Source organism: Hyperolius riggenbachi, chromosome 3 (genome assembly GCF_040937935.1).
Source record: "Hyperolius riggenbachi isolate aHypRig1 chromosome 3, aHypRig1.pri, whole genome shotgun sequence".
Lineage (NCBI taxonomy): Eukaryota > Metazoa > Chordata > Amphibia > Anura > Hyperoliidae > Hyperolius > Hyperolius riggenbachi.
This window is the reverse complement of record NC_090648.1, coordinates 298,483,115-298,497,961: the sequence shown is the minus strand read 5'-3', so window position 1 is coordinate 298,497,961 and position 14,847 is coordinate 298,483,115. Positions and strand designations below refer to the sequence as shown.

The 14,847-nt window shown below is 42.8% G+C and overlaps 1 protein-coding gene across 1 annotated transcript in view; it reads left to right on the top strand.

The window, feature by feature from the left end:
* The first annotated feature begins 1,141 nt into the window (after window positions 1-1,141).
* TWF1 (twinfilin actin binding protein 1) overlaps window positions 1,142-14,847 on the top strand; it is a 52,823-nt gene continuing 39,117 nt past the window's right edge. Inside the window, exon 1 of the mRNA XM_068276569.1 lies at window positions 1,142-1,212. Within this exon, the coding sequence (XP_068132670.1) occupies window positions 1,188-1,212 (25 nt within the window). The 5' untranslated portion in view covers window positions 1,142-1,187. The remainder of the gene's footprint in view (window positions 1,213-14,847) is intronic.

The following is a 14,847-nucleotide window of genomic DNA, read 5'->3' as shown; positions in this document are numbered from 1 at the left end:
ACCAGTTGCCTGGCTATCCTGCTGACCCTCTGCCTCTCATACATTTAGCCACAAACCCTGAACAAGCATGCAGCAGATTAGATCTCACAAGTTAAGCTGCATGCTTGTTTCTGGTGTGATTCAGACACTAATGCAACCAAATAGACTAGCAGGATAGCCAGGCAACCGGTACTGCTTAAAAGGAAAAAAAAAAGGCGCTAGTCTACTTTAGGGGACCCACCGCAAATCCCCATAGACACTTTCAGCTGGGCTGCAAAACGGAACAAATGGCTTCCGTTTGCTTGTTGAAACCCCCACAAGCCATATACCCATGGATAGGTAAGCATGCCCTGTAACGAATTGGGAGGTTTTCGGTAACAGAAAGTTTAAATTGGCCGTGTAGGAGCCACCGAACGGCCTAAATCTCGGTTCCGTCGGCCATCTTAATTCTGCTGTGCAGGTCTCTTTCTTCCTCCTCATTGGAGGGTTTGTTAGCTGGCACGCCCCCACCTAACAATCCCTCCAATGAGGAGGAAGAAACGACCTGCAGAGCAAAACCAAGATGGCCGACGGACCCGAAATTGCGGTCGTTCCGAGGCTCCTACACAGTCAGTTCAAACTTTTTTTTTTTACCGAAACCCGCAAAATTCGTTAGAGGACATGCGTAGCTACCCGGGGATATAAGGCTTGTGGGGGTTTCATCAAGCAAACGGAACTTTTACGGAAGCCATTTGTTCCGTTTTGCAGCCCAGCTGAAAGTGTCTATGGGGATTTGCGGTGGGTCCCCTAAAGTAGACTAGCGCCAAAAAAAATGTCAGCCTCTATATACTTTTTTCACTACAGTTGTCATAAGAACAATAAAGATATGATCTGCTTCAGCAGAAAGTACTACACTGAGTGAGTGTCTGTATCGCCTCCATGATTACATAATCACACAATTCTTGTACAGCTGCACTGACTGTCTGAGGCTGCTTATTGGAAAATAAGGAGGTATAATATGCCACAATGGAAATTGCGCAATGCCAATTGCCCCAAACACAAACAGCAGAGGGCGTGCCCCCTCCTCGGTGACCTGCGTCTGGGACTGTATTCGGTTGCCCGGTAACCAGCGTCCAGGCCGATGACGTGTATCCCGCGGGTGCCGGCTGCTCAGCTCTGTCACTTCCTGGTTAAGCTTCGGCTGCATCTGCTGCGGGGTTATCATCATCATGTCTCACCAGACCGGCATCCAGGGTGAGTGGGGCACGGGCAGCCTGAGTGGGGCACGGGCAGGGTGATGACACTGGTTAGTTTTACAGAACAGCTGTATGCTCAGCCAGTCCTCCGCTGTGTGTGCGCTGGAGATCAGCATGACACTCTGTACTCTGCTGGGGATAATGCAGGAGCGATGTGCTGTAGCATAGAGTTTCTAACGCTTTGTTAATCATTAGAGACGTGCATCTGCTACTCTTTCTAAACTGTAGCAGTAAATTGAAACAAAAAATATGATTACCAGCCAACTATCCTGCTTTTCTTTTCTGTAGTTTTTTTTGTACATTACATTTTTGATTTATTCAATTATGATTTATATGCTGTCATGTTTCCAGTGTGTACCAGTTGTTTTCAGTTTTAAGATTTCTGAGAAGTGAGATTTCTATATTTGGCAAGAGAAGAGATAGGACTTCCAGGGCTGATGGGGCAATTACAGGTGGGGCCATGGGTTAGGTGGTTGCAACTGTGCGGGGTGGGCAGGGGGGGTCAAGCTTACATGTCTGACGTCTTCTTCGGTCCATCCTTCGGCGCCTCCCACAATGCGTTCCACGCGGCGGTCATGTGAGTACAAACACTTCCTTCTTCCGGGTTGAAGGAGGAAGTGTTTGTACTCACGTGATGCGCGTGGACCGCATCGTGGGAGGCGCCGAGGGACGGACCAAAGAAGACGCCAGACAGGTAAGCTTGACCCCCCCTCCTTCCCCGCACAGGTTTACTGGGTGAAATCCGGATAGCAACTATCTGGGTTTCACCCGAATTTGGATTTCAGCATCCCTGGTTGCAACGGAAATATCTACCAACGAAGAAGCTTTAAAATAGTTCTTTTTGTGCTACAATACTAAGGTTGGAGAGTGTTGTAGCAAGGGATTCCAGAAAAGGGGTGTAGCACGTACTAAATCTTGTATATGTGAACTACTGCGCAGAACAGCCTGGAGGACGTCCGATGACGTCAGCGCGAATGCGTGAGATGCACATTAGAGCGCACAAGCCCGACCTGGAAGCCGGCCTGGCCAGGTCGGGTGAGCCACCGGAGAAGACCAAGAGCCTCCGGAGCGGCGTCGAGGGCACGTCCTGCCTGCCACAGGCTGGAGGAAGCCCCAGGTAAGTGGATTAGTATTTTTATTTCTCCGTGAACCCTCCCTTTAATGCGGACCCAAACCAAACTTTTTTTTTTTCATTCAAAATATTTAGTTGCAGCACTGTCTCTGACACATACAAAGATAAATAAACACTCCTTCAAGCCTATGAGCATTTCAGTGCATGCTATTCACTCTTCTCTTTTCATAACTAGGATTATACAGGTGGCAGCCATTAGCAATTCCTCCTTTGGTTGACACCTCCTACTCCACCAGTTTGCCGGATTCTGTCCTGGCAATATGAAAGGAAGAGAGGGGTTCCTCCAATAAATGTAAAATATTTTATATTTGTCATCATGCAGCTAAAAAAAGGCTGCTATTTGTTATTATAATTTAGAAAATAGATTTTATTTCTGAAATCTTGTATTTTTAATTTGGGTCCACTTTAAGGTGAGAACAGTGGTATGTTTGTGCTGGATCCACCTCTGTGCATTGTCTATTCCTCTCCTCATTCCCCGGTCCCCATATTAGCTCCTTGAAATATCTGGCTTTAAGCTGAAGTCGAATGTTCAGGCAGGGGCAGCTGAATCCAGGACAGGCCAGTCTTCAGCCGTGGTCCGGTAGCAAAGTGGAAGATGTTAAAGAGCAGCATTTTTTTACTGAGCTCTGGTGAATTCATGAATCACATATGCCCAATGAGAGGATTCACTCAGACATGAAGGAAAGAAATAGGAAAATGTGGTTGTCCTGTGGTCACCACTGTGCTGCAGGAGAGTGGCTGAAGACAGAGCCACCTCAAATGGGAATAAAAAGTAAAAGCAATGGTAATGGGCAGTGACACTGGAGGAAACTGAGAGTGCAGGAAGGTAAGTAAAACTAAATGGACAGACTTACTTTAATCTTTTTGTTGAGGTGGAGAGGTTGTCAGTGAGTCTGTTTTTGGGCAGGTTTTTTTTTTTCTTTTCTTAGAGAAGAACTTTAAGCAAGGATTGAACTTCATCCCAATCAGTATCTGATACCCCCTTTCCCACGGGGAATCTTTACCTTCTCTCCAATAGATCATCAGGAGGGTCTGTGTGGCTGATACTTTGGTGAAACCTCTGCCACAGTGTGATGTCATGACTAAGGTCCTGGCAGTTTACTGTCTGTGAACCTTGTTGCATTGTGGGAAATAACGGCTTTTTCCAACTGCCAAGCAACCAGTATCTCCCTCTGTACATAGAATTCTCAATAAAGAACATTCCGTACAGGTCACCTGACAAGAATATAGATGTCGCCACCAACGATAAATTTCAGAATGTAAATCAGGGAGGGGAATGATTTTACAATGGGCAAACACTGACTAAATAATCTATACATGAATTTTGTAAACCATAAGCAATTTTATTTATTATTTTGACTGCCGTTCCTCTTTAATATTGTACTTTATATAGATGATATACATATCACAGATAATACAAGTACGTTGAGTAGGGTAAATACAAGTATCTCTTTGTTAGTGGCTGAAGCAGTGGGCAAGTTTCTCCTCAGACGTTTAGTCTGTACCTCATACAATCCAGGGTTTCTTCCTCCCATACTTGCACAGGGCACGTCAGTATTTGGTTCTAGCGAAATATCCGAGTCTCAGAAGTACACTCGCTGCATTCCACTGCCAGTACAATGGCTGTGTCCTGTTTCCTGTCAGTTGAGTATTCTCAGGTACCAGCACTTGCTTTCCTCCACTCCTAAAAAGGAAGCAATGAAGTATGATGCAGTGCAGAGAAGGCATATCATGCATACCTGACAAAATGCTCTACTGTATTTTTTATATTTAAAATCGGAACTATGAAATTGATATTTTACCTAGTTATTGTGTGATGTAGAAGTGTACCTGAATGTTGCATGTCTTTATATGTTCTTCTGTGAAATAGGATTATTTGTATACCAGAGCTCATTGATCAGATCTTTTCATTCCCTGCCTGCCGGCTCTCTCCTAGCAGTAGCAGTCCATCTGCACTCTCCCTTGATGCCTTACAATGTATGGAAGGTGTCATGTATCTCCAAATAAAATCAGTTGGGTAGTACTGATCAATTCTTCCACCTTGTCCACCTAATCTCAGTTTGATTTCAGCAGAAACCAAATACTGTATTTTTTGGACTATAAGACTCACTTTTTCTACCCCAAAAGTGGGGGGAAAAGTCACTGTGTCTTATAGTCCAAATGCAGGGAGATCCTGACTTGTGAACACCTGCCAATACAAACCTCCAACCTGCCGCAATGTCGGGGACTCCCTCTACTTTGCCCAAGCAGAGGAGGACACGGGGACAAACTAAGGACCCAGTGGGACACAAAGGGGCATAGAGGAGGACACAAGCGAGACACAAAGGGACATAGAGGAGGACAGAGGCAGACACAGGAGTACACAAGGGGACACGAGGTAGAAGGGGGCATGAGGTATAAAAGGGGCATAATCCACACGTTGCCCCTTCACCATGGATGCAATAGGTTTAGTATATAGATATGTGGAGCGGAGAATGGACAAAAAAATGTCCGTTCCTCCGGTTAAAGAGAATCTGTACTCTAATATTCTTACACTAAAAAGCATACCATTCTATTTCTTATTTTTTTTCCTGTTCCCCTCTGTGCTGTTTCTGACACTCTCTGCTGCAATCCTGGCTTGTAATTAACAGTTTTAGGCAGTGTTTACAAACAAACTAACCAGCTTGTGATAGGCTCACATAAACAGAGTGTGTGAGTCATACAGAGTGTGCAGGGGGCCTGCAGAGGGTGTGTATCGCTTCTATCCAATCACAAGCAGCACTGCACATTCCAAACATTCCAGCCTTAGCCCGACAGACACGACAGAGGAAAGGAGATAATATTTATTACAGAGACAGTGCAATTAGGAAAGGCTGCAGTAAGCCAGAGCACATTAGAACAGGTATAGGAACTTATAGGATAGAAGAACTAAGGCTGAAAAATTTGTTACAGAGTCTCTTTAAGTGGTAACAGAGAGTCACACTGCTTCAGCCAAATGGATCAGTAGGGCTGCCAGGCAACCGGTTTTGTTTAAAGAGGATCTGTATTGTTAAAATCGCTCAAAAGTAAACATACCAGTGCGTTAGGGGACATCTCCTATTACCCTCTGTCACAATTTCGACGCTCCTCGCCGCATTAAAAGTGGTTAAAAACAGTTTTAAAAAGTTTGTTTATAAACAAAGAAAATGGCCACCAAAACAGGAAGTAGGTTGATGTACAGTATGTCCACACATAGAAAATACATCCATACACAAGCAGGCTGTATACAGCATTCCTTTTGAATCTCAAGAGATCATTTGTGTGTTTCTTTCCCCCTGTTCTCATGCACTGAAGTTTCAGGCTGCTCTTTTCTTCCTGCAAACAGCTTTGCCCTTGTTTGTAATTCCTCAGTATGTGAAAGCCCAGCCAGCTCAGAGGACGATTTATCCAGCTTGTAAAAGATAAGAGAGAGAAGAGAGAAGCTGCTCTAATCCTAAATAACACACAGGCAGTGTGCAGAGAGGGGCCTGGAATTGTGAGTTCATAGCAGAACCACAACACTGAAGAACTTGGCAGCCTTCCAGACACAGGCCGACAAGACTGACAGGGGAAAGATACACTGATTTATTACAGAGATAGTGATAGCAGAAAGTGCTGCAGTTAGCCAGAACACATTAGAATAGCTTTTGGAACTTGTAGGATGATAAAAAACAGGATGCAATTTTTGTTACGGAGTCTCTTTAAAAGGAAATAAATATAGCAGCCTCCCCATAGTACTTTGTTCCCTTCAAGCCTTATACACGCTACAGGGTTGGGGGCTGTCTCTTGAGAATCTACGGTGTGTACAGGGTTGCTGAGGGATACAAAATGCCAAACCATTTGTCTTAGTGTTACATGCTGGCAAGCACAGTGTTCTCCTTCATAACCCTCCTGCTCAAAGCTACTCTGATGTGTGTCACGCTGTTATCCCTCCTCCCCCTTTACAGCAGCAGAAAGCTTACAGGCTAGCATTGCGTCTGTACACCTCTTGGGCCTGATCTGTCACCTGAGGGATTTAAAGGAAAACTTAAGCCATCTGAAAAAAAAGTTTAACTTTACCTGGGGCTTCTACCACCCTCCTGCAGCAGTCCTTTGCCCATGCCGGTCCTCTATGATCCTCCTCTATTCTTCCGCTGCATCTTAGTCAGTCGGTGGGCCACTGCGCCTGTGCAGCCCTGGCAACTCGTATCTTTGCTCGCATTGCTGTCCTTAATAGCGACCTGCGCAGCGGGAGAACAGAGGATCAATTCGTAGAGGGTCGGCACGGGCACAAGATGGCTGCAGGGGGGTGGTAGAAGCCCCAGATAAGTAAAACACTTTTTTTTATTTTTCAGATGGCTTTAGTTTCCCTTTTAAGTCCCAATTTCTGTGGACAACAGTAATTAGAGTCAATAAAAGTGTCCTGAGAGGATAGTTTTAGAATTTGCAGAAAGCAAGATGGCAGCTTCCCTGAGACAAAAATATTCTGCAGCTCTGGCAAGCCAGGTTAGAGGAAAAAGTGCACAAGGAAAACAATGTTATTTGGTTATATAGCAGGCAGGACATAACTAGGTTGCATGGAACCCCATTTCCTTAAAATTAGTTAACATTTGCATCATTTTGAAATTGCTAGCCTCGAATGTCTACTAAAAAATGTCTTCATCAACACTTCCTTAAAACCTCATCGGGTGGTGCCGGACAGGCCTCTTGGTTCGGCATTCCTGCTTGGCATCTTAAAGGACACCTGAGGTGAAAATAAACTAATGAAATAAACAATTCTATCTATCCTCCTACTAAAAATGACTTTTTAAGATATTCCACGGTTTTATTTTATATTTGAATCTACTTTTTACATTTTTATTGATTTTGCTCAATGGCACATTCATTGAAGTATGCCAGAGCTAAAATCTGTGAACTATTGACCCTTTGTATCTCTTTCCTGCTCTCAGAAGCCATTTTTTGATAGGAAAGTGTCTTATAGTTGTAATTCATTATCAGTGAGGGTCAAACTGTAGTCTGACCCAGTACTGACTCAGACAGGAACTGGCACTTACATACCTGATATTTAACTCTTTCAGGCTGATATAGAAAAAAAGTAACACCGCATAGTTATTTGTGTGCTAGGCACTGTACATACACATGTCTATCTCATCATGACACCTCGGGTATCCTTTAAAGAGAACCCGAGGTGGTTTGAAGAGTATTATCTGCATACACAGGCTGGATCTGCCTATACAGCCCAGCCTCTGTTGCTATCCCAAACCCCACTAAGGTCCCCCTGCACTCTGCAATCCCTCATAAATCACAGACATGCTGCTGACAAACAGCTTGTCAGAGCTGGCTGTGTTTATCTCTATAGTGTCAGTCTGCTGCTCTCCCCGCCTCCTGCAGAACTCCAGTCCCGCCTGCATCCCTTCCCTCCCTGCTGATTGGAGGGAAGGGACGGGGGCAGGGACCGGAGCTATGCAGGAGGCGGGGGAGCAGCTGAGACTGACACTACAGATGTAAACACAGCCTCACAGCATGGCTGTGATTTATGAGGGATTGCAGAGTGAAGGGGGACCTTAGTGGGGTTTGGGATAGCAACAGAGGCTGGGCTGTATAGGCAGATCCAGCCTCTGTATGCAGATAACATTCTTTAAACACACCTCGGGTTCTCTTTAATAACTGGCTCCTAGGTGAAGCCAAGTCTGTGTTTTATAGGTTACTATAGTTTGTCAGGACTGTTAGAAGTTATTTACAAACAATTTTTGTTTCATGGCCTTTTAATTCCCACTATCATTTTACAAACTCCATGCTGTATTTTTGACCGTTGGTCATGTTTTGCTGTGATTTAGACTGTTTGATCACCTGTACTTTTATTTTATTTGAAATGCAATAAAAAGATTTGAGAATTGATTAGCATGTCATTGGCAGTCTCTGCTAGAGAGTAAAAACCTTGTTGCGTGGCCTTTGATGTGGCCGCTTTATATAATTCCTTCTTTTCCTTCTGTACAAGGACTGTGAACTATCCGATATTTGTTTTACTGTAGTTTTGCTGGATAGCAGCCTGGCATGGTCGCATGTTTTATTACCGGTTTCCTTTTTCTTTTACAAAGTAACGTGATCACATAGGTGTAGTAACAGTATTGGATTACAGATACAAATGCTTCACTTTCCTGTTTTTATTGGTTTCTAAAGCAGTTGAAATGCTGTTGTTGGTTCCAGTGTTTAAGCTCGGTGAACATTACAATGGGATGGGTTTATCTTTTGCAGTGTTTTCCCACAGGACTGTCGCTAGCAGGTGAGCTCACAAATGTGCAATTCAAGCAATATGTGTCCTATCAATACTTAAAGGGAACTTGAAGTGGGGGGAATATGGAGGAGGTCATTGCTGACTTCCTTTTAAAAAATGCAAGTTAAATGATTGCTGTGTTGATCCTCTGCTTCTAAACTCTGGTATGTACTTTTTTAATGTGTCATTGATCAGGTAAACACTCAATAGCTACCTTGATTTAATAATTTACCTGGTCTTTCACTTTGCACTAGTACAAATTAAACAGCATTTCATCAAGTCGTGTGTGATATTGATCACACCACTGCTAGCTTTATATACCAGATACAAAACTATGAGAATGTTGCCCACTTAACATTGCCCCTCTCCTGTCTGGCGCAGACTATATATAGAATGGCATTCCTGATCAATATTTTAATCGAATATTGATTGGGAATGCTCTAGTTTTCATAGATCTTTGTTAGATTTTATGTTTTTCTATCAAATCTAATGTTTAATTTATGAAAACATTGTACAGTGTATGCCTAGCTTAGGAGTTTAAAGCCTAGACCCAGGAAGAGTAGCAAATCAGCTGTTCTGTCTCCACATTGAGCCATTCATTGCCTGTTGTTACCTTGTTCTAAGTCATTGATCAAAAAACTACTAAAACCAGCATGAGTGATGGGACAGAAAATGGCAGCCTCCACCGGATCCAACAACAAATCATGGATCCCAACATATCCCCACCTTTAATTATTAAAGCTCTTCTGACCTCATCCCACACATTATTCTCCCAACAATTAGTCACTCACTCTCTCACTCTCACTCACTCACTCTCACATATTATACATCCTACTTGTATGAGGTGAAGCTTACATCCTTAAACTGGAAAGTGTAATGGTTAAGGGCTCTGCCTCTGACACAGGAGATCTGGGTTCAAATCTCGGCTCTGCCTGTTCAGTAAGACAGCACCTATTTCAGTAAGGAGTTTCTTTGGCAAGTCTCCTTAACACTGCTACTGCCTACTGAGTGCGCTCTAGTGGCTGCCTCGCAAGCGCTTTGAGTCCAACAGGAGAAAGGCGCTATACAAATACTGCAATTATTATTATTAAACTCCCCTCATACATCAAAGACACCCACCACTCTTACTATACATCTCTTTACAGCTGGACCCAAGAATTCCATTTACACTTTGCATCTCTCTTCCTTATTCTGCCCTCAGGGAGAACCTTCACAGGCAGGAACACTTATACTTTGCTCCCATTTAGACACAGAACATTTATATTGTGCTTTGACTCCTGGCAGAATCAAAGCGCTTCAGGGCTGCAGCCTCTTAGGGTGCCCTCCACAGGCAAGCAGGATCATTAGTGAGCCTTGCCCAAAGACTCCTCTATTGTTTTTGTTTTTTTACCTATTGGCTTACCCTGGTTAATGGCTCAAATCCTACATCAAAGGCAACAGCCTTACCAGTACTCAATCCAGGCTTTAAAGAACACTTACAGTGTGGCATCCCCCAGGACTGTACTTTACTATGCTTTCCTCTGTTCTGCCCCTCAGGTCAATGTTAAGACAAACATACCTTGTGCTGAACAAGGTTATCATCTTAACTTCAAACTTGAGTTAAAAAGCTCACCATTCAGGTCTTTAACAGTAGCAATGGTAAGTGAGTAGTTAATTTCAAATTGATGCAAATGTCATGCAACTTGGTATTAAACCAATCTTAATTAACCAACCACTGCATTTAATTGGTCCAATTACAAGCTGGTTGTATTTGCATACAAAAACAAACTTTGCATTTTGATTTGAAATTTTGCAGTTTGAAATTGTTTCATTGACTATCTCTGTTCAGCAGCATGTCCAGTTTGTTGAAAAACAATGACTCACGGGTTTGAAGTAATTATCTTCTCTGGTTCCTGTTATTTTGTACAAGTTTTTTTGCTTAAAGGGCAGTGTCATGAGTCTGTGGTGTTTTAAAGGCTCCTGTGGCATGTGTGACAGTTGATCATTTGTTTATATTATTGCTGAATTTGCCATGTCAACTGTTGCATAGAGCAAAGTTCCTGTTAACCAGTTTGTGACTGATATTAATTTGGCTTACTGAACATCAGAATTTAGGGTTCTGGAAAGATTTCTTTAAGAATCTCATCCTCTGTTATTACTGTACTGTATATACTTGAGTATAAGTCTAGAAATGTAGGTCTGATTTGCTTCATAAAAGTATAGGGGTTGACTTCTACACGAGTCATGAGCATCACTGAGCACTAAGTAATGTGTGTACTAATAGTGACGTTCCCATTTGCAGCAATGTACCCAGTGGTAAGTAATACTTTGAGGAAAGGAAATGCCAAGAAAACACAGCTCTGAATGTCCTGGTCACAACAATTAACAAGGAAAGGGTGACGGGGGAAATACTGGGCTGCATAAAATGGAGTGAATAATTGCAGCACTTGTGGGCCTGGAGGAGGTATTGGCTGCACTTAAAGGGAACCCGAGGTGAGAATAATATATAGGATGCCATATTTATTTCCTTTTAAGCAATACCAGTTGCCTGGCTGCCCTCTGCCTCTAATACTTTCAACCCTAGACCCTGAACAAGCATGCAGCAGGTCGGGGGTTTCTGACAATATTGTCAGAACTGACAAGATTAGCTGCATGCTTGCTTCTGGTTTAATTCAGTTCACTACTGCAGCCAAATAGATCAGCAGGACTGCCAGGCAACTAGTATTGTTTAAAAGGAAATAAATATGACAGCCTCCATATCACACTGAGCTCTGGTTCACTTTAAGGGACAGGAGGGGTTAATGGCTGCAATACTGTATGCAGTGCCATCATTAAACCCTTCTGGTCCCCAAGTGCAGTTGTTAACGTTGCTGGGTAGACTTATACTTGAGTCAATAAAAAATTCCAGCTTAAGTTGAATATTGGGAGTCGACTTATACACGAGATTGACTTGTATTAGAGTATATATGGTAGTTATTTTTATGATTTTGTGTATACCTGACACTGCTTAGTGTAGGTTGACTCCAGTAGTATACATATACTAGTTTTACTTCTGTATTATTTTTGTTAGTACTGCCAGCACTTTTCTTTTTTTCTGGGTCATATCATATCATATATATATATACAGAACTGTAGACAAATGTATCAGCACACCGATGTATCAATAGTTCATACTCTTTTATTGAGCCATGCGTTCCCACAAAGGTAAAAACCGACAATTGTTTCGGGGGCCACACAGGGTCCCCCTTCTTCAAGGCGTGTGGTTACACGTGAACTATTGATACATCGGTGTGCTGATACATTTGTCTGCTGTCTTGCTGGAGATACAGCCTATATCTCAGTGTCAAGGACCCGACCGATTTATTTGATGGTGTGCCCTTTATGATCCTTCAAATATATCCAGAACTGTCTGGTGGAGTGACTGTAAATAATGGTTTCACCAGTGTTTGAGGTTGTAAACTGTTATTAGGAAGGTAGTGTCATCCGTCATGGATTTTCTGTATACTGATTTGTGAATTTTCCCTCGTATATGCAGTTCAGCTGCCATTCAATAATCCACCAATTTCCATAAATGAAAACATTCTCCCAAATTATTAATTCCAGGGTCCCCGTGGGAAAGCCTCCACCAAACCCAATCGCTCAGGACTCGCCAGACGATTAGACCAATACAGGTCTAGTTGTGTATTGAGGATATTTTCTGGTCAACCCTGACTGTTCCAATCTGTTGCCAATAGCGATGAATTGACCAATCTGGATAACTGATCCACAGATTTGACCTATACTTCATGCAACAGCTCAGTATGAATTCCTCATCACAGTACTTGTCTCAAGATAACCTCAAAGCAAAAGCTTCTATATTATACTGTTTGACTTTAATAAGTGTTAAAAAACCATTATACTTATATACAGTATAAAGATGTTAAAACAGGCTCAGAGTTTGGGTATGGGCTCCCCCCCATTTAGGTGGGCAGGTTCAGCCCACTGTACACAGTGGGAGTTGCTCCTCCTCCACTACTCTGTGTGCAGGTTCTGATCTTGCCACATCCAGGCGGACCTTGTATGTGACGAGATCGGAACTGTGCATGTGGAGTTTATTACTCAGGTCTCTAGTGTGGCTAAACATTTTTTGAGGGCACACCAGGGGGACATGACTAGTTTTACTTTCCAGGGGGTGGAGAGGGTGGTACGCTCACCCAGAGGAGGTGACTTAAATAGACACTTACTCAAACGGGAGGCCCTATGGATATGAAAATTGGGCACACGCATTCCAGCGGGCCTAAATTCAAAAATGGATATTAGTTTAACATATGACATAAGAACATAACTCCCTTTTGGGTTTCCCTATCCGGGTTTTCCCCTCCTCCCCTCCCCCCCCCCCTCTTTTCCTCCTTTTTTTTTTTTCCCTTTCCTTTTTCTTTCCTGCTTCCCTCCCCTTTCCTTCTCATTCATGTTCCACTTCTCCTCCCTCTCTCCCCCCCCCTCCTTCCCACCGCTCAGCATCTTGTATTATGCTTTTGATAATATTTATTGTACCATGTCTATTGTCAGGCTGTTTTTTCATATTGATGTGGTAAAATGTCATCGGTTTTTAACTTTTTTGACTTTTGTATGTTGGCTTAGCCATTTTAAATGCATTTTGTATATGTTGCTTTAAGTGGGCTGGCCCTGCTCGACGTGGGCGGGCGCCCAACTATTTAAACCCATGCTGACATTGTATATGCTGGCTATGATTAAGGAGCCTCCTAGAGCTCCGATACGAGTCAGCCTTTTTGTGTGTCTATTGATGTATTAATAAAGGAAGAAACTTTTTACACCCACCCTCGGTGCAGCGGGACATCTTTTCTTTATCTACATGTGCATGTGGAGTAGTGAAGGAGGAGGAGCAACCAGCGTTGTGTACAGACCACGGATGTGGCAAGATGTGCAACAAGCTAGAAGACTAAAGGTATGTACACACTTCTGATATTTCTGAACGACTTGTCGTTCAAACCGGTCAATTGGACGACAGTTTGGCCTGTGTAAAGGTGGCCACTAATGATCCAATCTTTTTCATCCAATCTTACCATTTCCATGTAATATAAGGTAACTGCCTGAAGTATCCATTCAGTATATTCACTCAATTTACCCTTATACTATATAGATTTGGTAAGATTGGATGAAAAAGATTGGATCATTAGTGGCCGCCATAAGAAGGATAGCAGCAGTTTTGACTGATCTGCTTGGCGGATCCATGGACTAACTGTCGTTCAAACGGCAGTTAGGTCCGTTCATGTGAACAAACGACTTGTTGTTTGAAAGTCTATTAGTTTGACACTAATAGACTTTGAAACCGCAAGTAGTTTGATCATTCATATGATCTAGTCCATTGACCAGTCAAATAACATGTAAATTTGCTGTAATTAGCATTTCAAAGGTTTTGTCATCTGTGTGTACAAGGAGTCTGAATAACTTTTTGTTTGAGAAGTCGTTCAAAAGTCCGGTTTGAACTACAATCGGGAATAAAATCAGACTTGTGTGTGCACCTTAACAGCAATAAAAGCAACTGAAAGTTGATAAAATCTTAGTTTACAAAAGGAACTGCAGTATCTTTTGGACTTCCACCTTAGAACTGGTCCCCACTACACCACTCAGCACACAATGAACCATTTCATGCTGCAAAGCCTGAATTTCAAACTAAGGTGTCTTTTTTTTTTTTCCACAGACAGTAGATAGGCAGTGAAATGCCTCTGAAACTCTCACAAACTGCTTGCTGCTGCCTGGCAATTGTTAACGGTAGCCGCTTACTGCTGCATGGTAACTGCTTGCTGAGCACACAGTTAACTGTCCTTGGAAAAGAGGCCTAAGACAATTATGGTTTAAACTATTATGCTGGGAATACACCATAGGTTTTTCCAGTCGATTGATGGGATCGATAGATAATTTCCGACATGACCGATATTCCTTCCGATGGTGTCTTTTTTTTGGGGGGGGGGGGGGGGGGCGATTTCTCATAGAATTGAATGGAAAAAAAGATAATAAGAACTAAGAGAATAGAGTGCAGAATCGAGGGAAAAAAAAGATCGGATGGAAAATCGAGCAGAAAAACGTTTCGTGTACCCAGCATTAAACAAAGAGAGCGCATGCATGCACATGAGGCTGTCCCTTTCTACAGAGAGTGATATATTGTACCCCTCACATCATTACCGTAAATACTGTAAATGTGCTGTGCTGGCACAATGACTGCTGAGACTTATACACAAAGGTAGCTGTGCTCATCTTGCTGGGAATTTAAA